The sequence below is a fragment of the Hylaeus anthracinus genome, unplaced genomic scaffold, assembly GCF_026225885.1.
Source record: "Hylaeus anthracinus isolate JK02 unplaced genomic scaffold, UHH_iyHylAnth1.0_haploid 5, whole genome shotgun sequence".
In the NCBI taxonomy this organism is placed as follows: Eukaryota; Metazoa; Arthropoda; class Insecta; order Hymenoptera; family Colletidae; genus Hylaeus; species Hylaeus anthracinus.
This window is the reverse complement of record NW_026535322.1, coordinates 12684462-12698943: the sequence shown is the minus strand read 5'-3', so window position 1 is coordinate 12698943 and position 14482 is coordinate 12684462. Positions and strand designations below refer to the sequence as shown.

General features: G+C 44.1%; 1 protein-coding gene across 6 annotated transcripts in view; it reads right to left on the bottom strand.

Moving 5' to 3' along the window:
- LOC128895478 (ETS-like protein pointed) overlaps positions 1 to 14482 on the bottom strand; it is a 179340-nt gene that overhangs the window by 66635 nt on the left and 98223 nt on the right. The window contains exon 1 of one of the 6 annotated variants that reach the window (XM_054158100.1): positions 6647 to 7909. The exons of the other annotated variants lie outside the window; for them this stretch is intronic. Coding sequence (XP_054014075.1) covers positions 6647 to 6752 — 106 coding nt within the window. The 5' untranslated portion in view covers positions 6753 to 7909. Of the gene's footprint in view, positions 1 to 6646; positions 7910 to 14482 lie in introns of those variants that run through there. 6 annotated transcript variants of the gene reach the window in all.

Here is a 14482-nt window from a genome sequence, read left to right as displayed (position 1 = left end):
CATGAATAAACTTCACGCATGTATACATTTACAATTACAAATTTATTTGGAAACATGAAGCATTCGTTTAAATGAGACAAATTTCTTCAATAAATATACAGGGTACGAATATTTGTGGGACAGAGTGTACATGTTCCAGTGAATATTTATAGTTCCTTTTGGCTAAATTATCAATAGGATTTATAAGAACACATGTGCACAAAAATGAGCATTGATACGCCAAACTTAGCCATTCGGACCACCTCTGAAATCTTTACTCGCCCACATGTAACCTATGCAACGAGGTTTCAACGGTAAAGCACATCATGCAAAAATGCGACAAGGTCTCTGAAATAAGGAAAGCGTTTAATATAGGAGCGAGATTAGAAGAAACAGTAGGTAACCCAGAGATGATAGAACAAACGTTAAGATTTTTGAAAGAAATCGGAATATACGAAGATATATTACAAGTGAAATTAACCGATGCTACACCGTGCGGGAGTTAGCGCCATATAATTAGTATCTATGTAACATACGTATGACAAATCTTGGGTTCAACTTGTAAATTATGTGTTAGTCGCTAATGACCTTAATGTTGATGCGACTATGAATAAATAAAGAAAAAAAATGAGCATCATTCGCGGTGGAGCAACTCCAATTTAATACAATTAATTTCTAAATGAGAAACGAATAGAATCCAAATATAAAAAATTCGAGTCGAAAGATTTGACACCCTCCGTATTAATATTTAAATAAAATCGTTTCCATCCCCGACACTGACCTACGTCGACGTTCAGTAAATTTTGAAACGTGCCAGACACCCTAAAGAAAAAAACAAAAAAATAAAAAACAAGCCCGAGTAGTATCTCGAACGAAAGATTTCCAAGCACCGAGGGTCAGCACCGCGGCTGACGGCAACAAGTGGTAGGCAGAGCATTGTTAGCCGGCGATTATCAAGAAGCCGCGTGTTTCGCCGAGATACCGCGCAAGCTGGCGTGCGTCCCGCGATAATGCAACCGCTTGGCCTAGCCAACTTCCTGAGGCACACCACGACGACAGATCCGTCCACGAGGACGCTCTGCAACGAGCACACACGCGCTCCAACCGCGTAGGGACGCCGCTCGCGACGTCGACGACGATCCACGATTGCGGTCCGTGGACCAATTATCGTACCACGGCTGATTAGCCGCTTGGTTCTCCCTGGTCGTGGCAGATAAAACGGCCGATTACGGTGGAATCGGTTATCGTTCCGCTGCGGTCGCGCGGCCGGGCTTCGTTACGTCGCCCCAGGGTTTTTCCACGGAGAAAAACCCCGAGGAATATCGATCGTTAAACGAGTCGCTAATTAACGGGTCCATCCGTCCGACCATCGAACGCCAAGCTTGTTTCCAGATAAGAGAAACCGATGAAAACGAGAATCGCGGACTTTGGCGTTTATTTTATCGAGCACGAGTTTCGGTTTCGATGGGGCTCAGTTTGGGGGAGGTAAAGGGCCATAAGGATGAAATGAGAACATTGGTATCTATAGGGTTGCTTGCGTGGTACAGCGAGGGTATGATACCTCGCATAAAATAGAAAAGAAAAATTGGAATACAATGTTTCATGAAGGGTTTTTCGAGAGGATAGAGTTTGAAGATTCGTTCAGAATAGGTGTATCGATAGAGGGTGTGTTGGAGATTGTGGCACCCCCAAGCAGGAGGAGGATGTATCACATATAAAACTGAATCGAAAATTCAAAATAAAGATTTTTCAGACGTGGTACTCCATTTTTCCAGAAAATTAAGTTCGTAGATTCGTTGAGAATGCGTGAATGTATACAAGGTACGTCGTAAATCCTTCTACCCCAGGCAAGGGGTTGATTCCTTCCATAAAATTGAGTCGAAAATTTAAAATAAAATTTTTCATGCAGGACGTTTCATTTCGCTAGAAAATCGAGTTTGGAGATTCATTAAGAATATCTCCCAGTGAGATATGGGAAAATCTATGAGAATATAAAAATATATATAATTTTAGATCCTGTAACACGATTCTATAGTTGTCCTACATGCAAACTTTACGTCGATTTTAATTCTGGTCTCCTAGATTTAGTATCCATCGAATATCGAATGTTAGTCGACGTCTATGCGAGATAACATTTTCCGAGGAAGTCTAAAGACACAAAATTCGCGGAGTGCTAAATCGGAGCGGAATCAATAACAATGTTACAGCATAAATCGCGAATCGATCGGTCCAGAATTGGATCGAGCTTTCGGCACGTGATTGACCTAACTTCGACGTAGCCGATTATTAATAGAAAGCGGCTGCAACGTATGATATATTGTTCTACGTTTTCGTGCTCGCAATCAGGTATATATCTCGCTGGCGGCTCGAGAAACGATTTCTATATCAAGTTATTAGCTAAATTAAATTTACGAGCAGATTCAGTAATACGCTAGTGCTATTACGTAGAAGATATTAATTTCATACTGTATAAGGAAACTTTGTTTGTTCGAAGCGTTACGAGGACATTTTTTTCATATTTTCTCATAGAATTCAAAAATAAAAAATACTTTTAGCGCCGTTGATCTACAACCCTTTGCCTATATCCCTTTGCTCCTATGTTGAGTGAGGTTCGATAAAAATGTACAGTTAACCCTTACAAGCCTTATTTTCCCAATTAAATTATAAAAAATATCAATGTATTTATTATTTGAACAATTTTGACAACTGACGTTCTTTTGTTCAAAAGAACATTATTCAATGATAACATACATATAGTCAAGTATTAAAAAGAAACCAATTTCGAGTGTACAATTCGATTCAAAAGTCCGGTATGAAATTTGAAACTTAGGGCATTTAAGAGTTAAATGAAATCGGTTAATAACGAATGGAAACCTATACAAAATAAACAAATTGTTTTCACTACTAAATTTTAATCACAATTTAATCCTCCTCCGTATTGTTCAAAATCGTATCATGGTTGCTCAAAGATCGAATATCGAAACGTCGTAAAACACTCGTGACTGCCAAATCGTCGTCGTTATTAGTTATTAAAATCGACATGCGTGCAAGGGCTACCAGTTTTGCGAAATTTATCGAAATGCTACCGCGGCTGTTACCGACCAAGCGGAGATCATTGCTTTCTCGTTTCATGCTGTTATTAATTCGCGAGGTCACCGAGACGGTTTTCGAGACACGGTAATTGACGCAGGGAAATTATACTCGTGGATACGTTTTCAGTCTCTATACCATGTATTGCGATAAAGTAGCGACGTCGACCCCCTCTTTTTGCTCCGTTGCTCGTTATCCGTGCCCGATCGCGATCGAATCATTCCCTCGGCTCAAATTGCTCGGGCCAAAACCGCAATTAGCACGGAATACTCTCTACGCGAGTTTCGTACGCCATTGAACGCGCAACCGGGCGCACTCAGCGGAAAATGAAGTTTTTATAATAACATTAATCTCGTTACACGGAACGTTCCAACTGGTCCGTCCTTTGGCGAACGCTTCGCGAAACGACGAATTCGATCGGAGCGATTTCATCTTTTTTGTCAACTATGATTGCTAAGAGAGTGCGTCCGAGAAAACGGTGCTCAGAAATCGGAGCAAACCAAGGACAGCGTTTTACAACATTGTAACAGGAACGCGTAGAAAGTCATTTACAAGTGAAGAATGTTGCTTTGGTTTCCATTTGAGAAGAAAAAGTTTAGACGTGGGTCACCAAGAGTACATTGCTGCGATTGCTGGACAAGTGTGGCGAGTAGACTCGGAAATCGGACCTCAAGGACAGTGCTTGACGACAATCAATTTTGTTATAGTAAATAATACTAATTATACTGCTATTACATTGTATTTGATATCAAGGGCATATTGTCCGTAAATAAAGTATTACTATTATTAAAAGTTTCGAACTATTGCCTAGAGTTCAATTTTTTCTTTTGAAAGAATATAAATTGCGATCGCTAAAGAAACAGGTGTATCGCGTAGTCTCGGAAGTCAGAACCTAAACGATTTGCTCTCTATGGTTCGTTGATCATGCGTCGTTTTCAAGTAGTTCGGCAAGGTAGCGGAAAACGCGCGCGAATCTCGCGAATTCGTCTTCGACTCGGTGATATCTACATGAACAAAACGGATCAAGCCATTCGCTGGAACCGGTTGCCAGGAAGCAGCATCGTCGGATACCCTCTACGCTCGAGATATATCCACTACTTGGCCCATGAACGCTCGCTTGCGCGTACTGCTGCGATCCACCCGTGAGATTTATCATTAACTTCGCGTTTCAGCAAACGTACTTCCATTGAAAACTTTTAGTACATATAACATCCAGAGTTCAGCAGAATTTTACTCGAACGATAGACGATAAATAAAAACTCCCATAGGTGTGTATAACGAATCTAAAGTTTATCTTTCATTAGTTATTACGAGGAAGAAATAAAGCTATTCTAAATCTACCGCACACCTGTGCATTCTCGATCAAACTATTCCATCGAAGAAACGTACTTAACATAAATTTCTAACCCTTGTCTCGTACAAATTACGATCATATCCTTAGTCGATTCAATATTCCAACACTGGAAGCTCCCATGAACCTGGCGGATGTTATCTTCATTTAAGCTCTCAATCGCCAAATAAGTTCTTCTGCTATCCCCGAGATAATAAATTGTAGCGCTTGCTCTGCGTCCTTACATACGACTTCCTTGTTCAGCAGCGAGTATTTTTAGAACCCATCCAATTGAATAAACAATCGTGAAATGAGACATGTTATTCGATAAAGTACTGTCTAAGCACTTCATCTACCTGGAGCCTAATCAAGTCAATATACAAACTTTAAAACTTAAAGCTGAGGAGCTCTGTTCCTAAACTGAACTGTTTCTAAATAGGCCCCGTAGCTAGAGTGTTAAAAATTGAAGCACGGTTTAAAAAATTCCCTGGAAGCCAGATTTTCTCAACGTTCCCTTGGCTCGTGCTTCGAGGGTAAGAGGGAGCAGCGTGTGTCAGGGCCAAAGGTCGGCCTTCAGGAGAACCGAGGAACTCCCACCCCAGGAAGAGAGTCCGTCCAACTACAGGAAGCGCGCACGCAGGCGGGATGCAGATTGTACTCCTGTTTCGTCGACATCTGTTGCAATCTGCCGGGGTTTCTAAGTCACGTTCGCGCGACCATAAACTGGTCTCATGGAGCATTAATCCGCCGCGCGTACGAACGATTACGGGACATTCAGCTTCAAAGTCAGGGCTAGCTCGAAACGAGAAGCGTGCCATACTAACGGCGAGGATCGGCTTCGTTAAGATCCCAGTGTCCGAGGAATTCCATTCACGAGTAGCGTGGACTAAAATGTCTAAAGATACTAGCAGAAATATTCGAAGAAGAACAGAATATTCGAACAAGGACAGTTTGTATATTTGTCTCTCAATCAAGTGAGATGACTCGAAGAGAATGTCAGCAAGAGGGAGAGTTCGTTAGGAGATGTATTTCATTCATGAATACCTAAATTCTCAAAGCAGGAGTGCTACCATTCGAAGAAATTCCTCAAATTGAGACAATTTTTACGTTTGCCTTGAAGGAGATAAAATGATTGCGAGCGAACGTCGGCAGGTGTACGCACCCATTAATTATCGACACGATGCAGATATTTCACGACGTTCCAATAATTTCAAGAATGTCAACAGCTGTGATTTTCGAATCGACACATTACGCTTGAACAGAAATAAATTGTCAGAGGTCAGGCATTACGCCTTCGCGGCATTCCAAGTGATTTAGCTGTGCAAATCGTCGCGATTCTCACAGTTGCTGCAATTACGTGCTCTAAGCTTATTACTAGAGATTACTAAAGCGTAAATTATTTAGAAAATGTTCCCATCTGAACAATCTCGGGACGGTCGATAGCTCCGATTTTCTGCATAAGGGGGTAGGATGCTCTAGAAAAAGTGAACAAGTTCTATGATAAAGTTAGGATACCAGCTGAACACTTCATACACTGGAATCTTATTTACAAGCTTTTTAATTTTGCTATCTTCTGGAATCTATTCGATTTACTTATAATGACCGATTTTTGGAAATAGAACAAGATTGTCTGTACTAGTATTAATTTGGGATCACGTTGACTTCTGCACAATGTTAGTAGATAGATATTAGGTTGTCCACAAAGTTCGTGCCAATTTCTAAGAAAAATTCAAAGGCATATAATAAATATACACGAATGAATTGAATTACATAGGTGCCATTTTGTTCCACAACTTTTCCACCTTTTAAGGGATGTATACATGTTATTTGTTTTCAACCATTTCGAGATATTCAGACCTGTACCACCTAGCAAAAATCGACGTGGACTTTCCCGACAACCCACTACATTGAATAAATTCCAGAAGGTAGTGAAATTAAAAAGCTTGTAAATAAGATTCCAGCGTATAAAGTCCAGACTCTCCCTAAATAGCCCCCTAGAAAGAGTCCGAATACAGCAATAGAGTACCACGTAACTTTTATAAGTTTGGTGACAAGCCTTCGGTCGGAACAGTACAGAAACTGCAATTCAAAAAGAATAAAAATCTATATCTTCAAAATTCTAGAGTACCGTACCTCCTCGACACGCAGTACTACACATCTACTCTCTTTCCTGCAAACGCGAAACAAAAGGAAACGTCGACGGCGCGAGTGGGTTCGCCAACAACAAAGGGGGACGCGGTTCTGTACCTCTGGGCCTGGCAAAGGACTTCATGGCCTTGATTCCCATTCCGGCATAAGCGTCGCCGCCGTAGTCAACGTACATGAGTGTCGTCCTCGTGTGCTCACTGTACATACACGAATCCCCGGATCACTGTCATTTACTCGAAGCCGCGTGCAAAGGCGGTTCGGGTATATCTTTTTATGCACGCGCTCGATATTACATCACCGTGACAACACTCGGAACAACGTCAGAGAGTCTTTTAGCGGCTCCATGCCCGCTCCGCGATTCATATAGATAGGTCTCGATCGTCACGACATCGCGGTGACCCAGTGTCACGAGTCCAGGAGTCTTTTATCCCATGCTAAATCCTCGTCAATGGTCGCTGGGCTCCATGACGCTCGTCGACACGCTCCTCGCTGGTCGAGGGTTGAGTGGTTTGCCGTGAAGGTATCAGGGAATCTCAATGGAAGCAGAACACTGCTGATTTTCGAGCATGCGTGATTTTCAACGCTGACTTTGGAGTCCTGATGACCTGGACCAGATAAGCTTCGAGAGCTGATATATTCGGAGATACCGATCCCCGAGTCACTGGGTGAATGTGGTAACTAGCAGGATGACTAAGGGGCATTCCGTTGGTTAGCTTTAATCGAAACCTTCCGTAGAGTACTAAATGATTGGACGGTATCCTCACTGGATTCGTTCATTTCTTCCGAGTATCCAACGTCTTCAATTTGTAGAGGATAACCTTGCAACGAAGATCGCCAGCTTCGTCGAATACCAAGACGTTGCTTTAAAGTTTGACGGCCCAAAAGATCGGTATTGTTGCAGGCACCGATCCCTTCTAGGTCACTGGGTAAACGCGGTACCCAGCAACAAACGTTGGCAGCTTCGACGAGCGCGTAACATCTGCTGTTCGACGCGAATCTAAATGTTCCTCCGAAGCCAGTCAGTCCGGGAACTCTTGCCAGCAGCAGGTGAAAACGTTTCAGCGCGGAGAAACTGGTCGTACTACGAGGTGGCCTAAGCACGAGGCAGGGAGGCGCGTCTTGGTCGAGGAAGCCGGTCCGCGCAGCGTGTCCAGCATGTGTTTGCTATCAATTCATAACCGCGACTCACGGGCTATTTCCGAATACCTGCTTGCGCAACCGGGCAACGGAGAGGGCGAGGCTAGTCCAGGGCGGAAGGAGAGACCTTTCCCGCGCCGAAGCTCCGAAAATACGGGTACGTCTCGCTCCAGTTTGCCTCCCGGCTCGGCTGCTCGCGAAGCTGCTTCGATTTTCGGCACCCGGGGAACCCGCTGCTCCTGGCGCTGTTGGTCACTTGGCTGGCACACGTGGAGCCTCCGACACGCACGCACACACACGCGCACCGCGAACACACGTACCCGATGGCTCCTCGGAGATGCTTGGAACTCGAGTTCACCGCTCCGGTTAACGAAAACTCCGCGAGTTCGTGGAATATCGCGAGATTCGACGGAGGATCGCGTGACGGGTACTCGACGCGGCAGACTTACCGCAGGATCGAGGGATCGAAGATCGAGCGCGATCTCGAGCAGCGGGAGAGTTTCATCAGGCTGAAGCGCCACCGTCGAGAGCACGTACGACCGCGTTCCGCAGGTAAGAGCGTGAGCGCGCGCGCTCGTCCGAGCTGGAGGTGGAGGAGAATCCGTGGTGGAGGGAAGAATAAGAGAGGAAGACGAAACACCGGCCGAGAGGGGATCGAGAGTTTGCTCGAGCCGACAAGGTGGGGCAGCGGATCCGACGGAGGAGATGGAGGTGGAGTACCGCGGGATACTCCTTGTCCTTCGCACGGATGAATCGCCCAGATTCCTAGGGAACGACCAGATAACCGTTCATTGATAAGTAGACGATCGAATACGATCACGGTGGGACGAAACGCGTAGTTTAGTATCTGCCGGAATATCGCTTCCGTTTCAAGAACTCGTTTTCCAACGGTCCACAAGGAAGTGTCGTAAACCTTACTAGAACCTTGCCGATGTTCAAACCTGTACTTGGTAGACTAAGAATGAGCGTTATTTTCGATTTGCAATGATTGCAGCTGGAAATTAATTGACATCAAAGGAATACTTTGATGCTTGCAGAGAAGTCTGAAGGTATCTAGGCCTTGACGATTCTCAGAGTTACAGCGACTCGAGAAACACCAAACGAGAGTCTTCGTAGTCAAACCTGACTTTGTAACATCAAAATGAGCGTTCTTTTCGATTTACGATGACTGAAGCTGGGAATTAAATGGCATCAAAGGAGCAATCCGATGCTTGAGGGTTATCCGAATATATACTAGCCCCTGTCAATTTTCAGATCGACTCGAGAAACACTAAACGAAAGTCTTCGTAGTCGAACCTGGCTTATAGAAGTAGAACAAAAACGTGCGCTTTTTACGAAGCTAGTTAAGAACAAATTGGCATCGAATGAACACAGGAAAGTCTGACAATGAGTATTGCTCCGAGCTTCCCGTCGACCTTGGACAGTTTTCAGAGTTGCGAAAGTGTGGAGAGTCGAAGAACAAAATAGGCTTCTGAAAGTACATAGATGGCCTTCCTTTCGTACGTAAACTCGGTGAAAATACAGTTTCCAAGGCCGAGCGAGGGATGAGAACAGGTTGTTCGCGAAAAAGGCCGGTTGGTAGAGTTAAATTGTCACGGATGGCTAATCTACCTGCGCAGTATGCGCACCGTGCCTCGTGGAAGGGAACGCTGAAGGGGGCAGGGCGAAGACAACCATATTACAGGGACGCGTGCTATGGCCAACTGCTTCAAAGTAGTTGTTAAAACGTTTTAGAAAGGAGACTCTTTCGATGCCAGACATAACGAAACTGCTGGTGAAAAATATTACAGAAGTAATCACGAAGTAGACACCGTTCAAATCTGAACGCTACATTATGGAAGCACTAATCGAACCGTAATCGTATACGCCAAATACAACGAGCAGTATATACCAACTTACTCGTACGACGGGTTTCACCTTGTGTAAAAACGAAATAAATAATAAAAGAAAGTATCTGGAGCCGGAAGAGGATCCACGGGATCAACTACACGTAACGATATCCAAGACGAAGCGAGTCGAAAGAAGAAACGATATTCTTGTTCGAAAAAGTCACGAAAAGTCCCAAGCACCAGACACCGTTGAAGACAAAGAGATAATCGAGCAGATAGGGCGAAACGAACGACGACCAAGGAGCAAAGGAGAGAGACGACCGACCGTCTCTCGGCCGAGTCCCGCCAATCCCGATGCACGCTCGCCTAGCCTCACTCCACGGTTAGTTTTATGAATGAATACTCTCCCGTCGACGCGGCAAACTCACACTGGCGTCGGCGCACACGACGACCCTCTCCCCGTCTCTCTCCTCGACGCCTAGGTCGTCCGTTGACTCTCTCTCTCTCCTTCCTACTACGCCTCCGTCCTCCTTTCGTCACACTGTCTCCGTTGCGCCGCGTACGCGCGGACTTCCCTCTCTCTCTCGTCACCCTACCTCGGTATTTCCGTCCTCGTTGGACGTTTCGCGGTACTCCTTTTGACTTGGTATCGCGCGCATACGTCCGTCATCGTCCAACCGCCTCCGTTGCTCATTCATCTTTTTCACTTTACCGCGCGAGGCCTCTTCGTAGCTGTCTCCGTCCTAGCGATGGGAACGATACCGAATCAATGCATTCGATAACAGGTATTATATCATCGACCTTTAAAACTGTTTAAGCACACGGCTGCCGAGAAAGTTCTTTATCTTTCGGACACCTCTTTCTAGATTAGTATCCTTATCGATGCTTGATAAATCGCAGGAATCGTGTTAAAATTTCCATTGATCGAAATGAATGGAAACTTGATAAATATGTTAAAGGGGCACAAAGCGGCTTGTGTGTATAACAAAAAAAGGAAGAATTTGAGGATGTTCGGAAAATGGGATTTTTCTTGAACATATTTCGAATGTTGCCAATATATCACGCAGTTTTACATTTATTTGTCAAGTTTCTTTCGAACTCGAAACATTAAGAATAAAAGTAATTCCGTCCTTCTACTGTTACAAATGTACATTTGTACTGCACTGATACTATATTATACGAAACGATAATTCGTATCGAGAATTAATTCATTAATTCTCCTTAACGAAACGATTAGAATTAAAGCTGTATTCTATATGCGAACCACGATTTATCGAAGAAATAAAATAATGAACTTCGTCATTCGCGATTATCATATTCTAAACGTATCAGTCCCATCGCTACTCCGTGTACTCCACCTAAAGAGACGCGGCGCGTGTGTGCGAACGAGGTCTTGAGCGCGCGGGCGCGCGTTACGTCCCGACGCTCGCACACCGACGCGACGCCTGCTGCTTCATTCGGTCCGCTCGTTCATTCATGCCGCGGCCCCACGCGTTTCAGCCGGGTAGTCTCTGCTTGGCTCAAACCATCGCACCCCCACCCGAACGATCGCGCTTTTCCTTCTGCCTCTCGCTGCCGCTGACGTCGCGACGCTCGCAAGAAAAAAAAAAGATAAAGAAACACGAAGCACGAGCCGACGGTCACGTTCGCGTCGCGGATGAACAAAATTCTTATCCAGATAAGAATATCGAACACTATCGAATAAGAATATCAAAATTCAGATTACAATTCGATGAAGATTCGAATTTGATTCGCGGAAACGAGTTACTTTGCAACGAGAACTCTTTTTACCGTTGAAGAAATCACAGTAAAACTCCGTGTATCCGAACTTGGTTCACCAACTTATTGTCTATTTCTTGAACTCGTGAACTCCAGTTACGTGGACTGTTCGATTATCAGAACCTATATAGTTGTTCTACCGACCAATTCTGATAAATGTTCTACTATATATTTTTTCGCTCGGGTGTTGGAATATTTCAGAGATCTAGAATTCGTGATAACGTCGTGTGTTCCCTGACCACCCATTCTAAAGGCTAGATTTTGCCTTACGTCCAACTTCGGTCAGCACATGCCATTATCTACAGCTCGTGCGCCTCGAATGCTTTTCAACGATGTGCAACAGTGATTGCGCAACCAAGTGTTATCCTACTCGGCGGCAATCAGTTCCCAGGAGTGATAAAAATCGTTCGAAGCGGAGTTTCATTCAAGATTCGCTCTGCCAATGGAGTAGCCAGGGCACGGAAGTCGCCTCGTAATACCTCGCAGCCCCGTTTGCGGAGAGGAATAATCGACGAGAACACATAGCATTCGACGTAGCGGTGTCGGGACGCAATTACGTGTAACACTCGAACGCAAACACTATTTAACAACGTTGGTAATTTCTGCCGGTGTTTCCATCTCTTTCCCGCTGAAACAGCCGGCCGAGGATGTTGCCGACGCGCGTGATTAATGTGAAACTTCTTGCTCGCGGATAAGGCTAAAAATTTCTTACGGGACGCGTTTCCGGCATCGGTGGACCATTCATAAACTCGCCTCGGTATCGCCGCGACACCGCGCCTTTACCGTTGCACCTTACAGGTGCAGGCTGGAGCAACATTATTTTTCTATTTTGGCTCCGCTCGCCTTTTTCTCGGGAAAGTCACTATTTGAAGTTGAAGGCATTATAGTTAGGGAGATCAAACGTTCAACTATCGATTCATCTACTTTGACAATTGACGTTTCATCTATGTTTGAAAGTTAGAAGAAACCTACCTAAAATAGTGTATATTAATCTAAGCTGACATCAACGCTAAGTTCATGGACCCATTCCAAATTTCACAAGGTTTTACAGAAATATTATACATAAAACATTTTTCGCCAACCACTTGCGCTGACTTTTGTCCACGTAAAAATACAAGTATATGTTCAAATTCACATTTAATTTTACTAAATCAACTTTTCTTATCAAAGCATCACTTCGGTGATAATCTGATAAATCTCCGTAACCTACTGTCAACTTGTGCAATTAATACATTTTAGCAGGTATGCGTTGCAATTAAAAAGCCTTTAAATAAGCTTCCGGTGCAAACTTTGTAACTAGAGCGTGAATGTAGAAGGTACGTTAACGTGGAAAACGCACACGTTCGTAGTTAAATATTTGATAAATTAGCGTAAAGCGTAACGAGAGTGTTTCGAGTGTTAATTTACAGAAATTCTGTTAGGACACGTCTCTGCGGCCATTTCCATTCCAACGGAAGTTTCGTCCAGTGGTCCGTCTAATAAAATATGCAAACCGAACGAAACCCACGGGCGAATCATTACGTATTCGCATAGATAAGAAACGATTTCGACGGCTCGACGCGCACGGAAAGTTCTCGCGATCGAAACGAATCAAATATCGTTTCGAGGCCCAGCGTACCGCGTAAATCGAGCAATTAAAAGAAACCAGTGGAAGAAAGGAGCGTGGCTATCGCAGGTTTGCAATTGTAGATTGGAATTGGAATTGTAGCGAACAATCAACAAGGCACCGCGGCAACTTTTACCGTGTATATTTTACTTCGTTTTACGCGGCTATAACCATCCGAGACGCACCCCTCAGCTGCGAGTCAACCTTTGCTAACCGGTTGCACGGCATTCGTTCCGATAAATTAACTGGAAAACGTTTCCAAGATTTTGTCGACTTCGGATTTCGCTTCCTAATCGTGGCCGACAGGTGCGTGTCGCCAGTGCGACGACAAATACATGGATCAGCGCCGAATATAGGCGTGTCGCGTGTGCTGGCAAAGCTAAACGAGGAGATTTTTAACTCGAGACTGTCGACTATAATAACTCCGTTTCGAGCGAGTTTCTACAGAAAGAATTAATTTATTGACACCGCCGACTGCTACGATATGTATATACACAAGTGTGTTGAAAATAATTAAATCACCTGTTCAAGGGACTGATAGAAATGAATTTTGAATTATCTATGCGAAGTGAGAATTGACTTCTAATCGAGTTTCTGCTACGAACTGCATCGTCATCGGAGTATGTAATTCGTGTGCGAACTTAAGCTTTCGATTTTACTTCGCTCGGCGTAATCAAAAAGTTGGTCAGATCGGCTGGCACCACAAAGACGTGTCCATCTATAAATGCGACAGACCTCGATTAGAACTGGTCGGAGTACATAATTTTTGACGAGGAAAGTCACCGCTAACGCTGTATTACTAAAGAAATAAACAGACAGATATAGTCGAGCGACAGATCGATCCGATTTCATTTATTTTCCGATTGAACTGGTTTTATGTTTATTAAACCGTGGGAAAGAATTCAGCTGCGTTATGTTGATCGTGTTCTGTGGCATACCTTCGATTCAACTTGAAAAGTTCCAATTTAACTAATAGCCCGAGAACCCAGTCGATCATGAACGTTCACGTGGGCGTTGTTATCCGACAGCAAACGCGAATGAGACATTCTTCGTGCTATGCCCAACATTATTATACAGTTAAGACACTGTTCATAGGCTTTTTAATTACAGTGTTTATCTCCTTTATTCATTAACTGTGTTTTGGCCCTCAGTTTGCCTTAATACACCTAGTGACGGTTTACACGAGTCAGCTTAGATTAATACATATCAATGTAGAGAGTTTTCTTCTCAGCTTTCGGCTTTTTTTAACCATCTCTTAGTTAAAGCGAGGGCCTAACCTCTCGACGGGCCTAACAAACGCCCAATTTTATTTTACCGAGAAATTATTGATTTTTCAACAATTCTCTGCCAGAAATGAAGAATAAGAAAACTTCAAGTTGTAACAAGTTTGTAATAAATACAATACTAACGGTGATCGGGGACAGAGCGTATTATTCGCCGAGCTAGATGACCGAGAACCCGGAAGGCAGCGCGAGAAAATCGTAACCGTCGATCAGGCGGCCGTGGATATTAATAAAGGCGGAAGGAGAGGGCGAGTGAGAGAGAGAGAGAGAGAGAGAGAGAGAGAGAGAGAGAGAGAGAGAG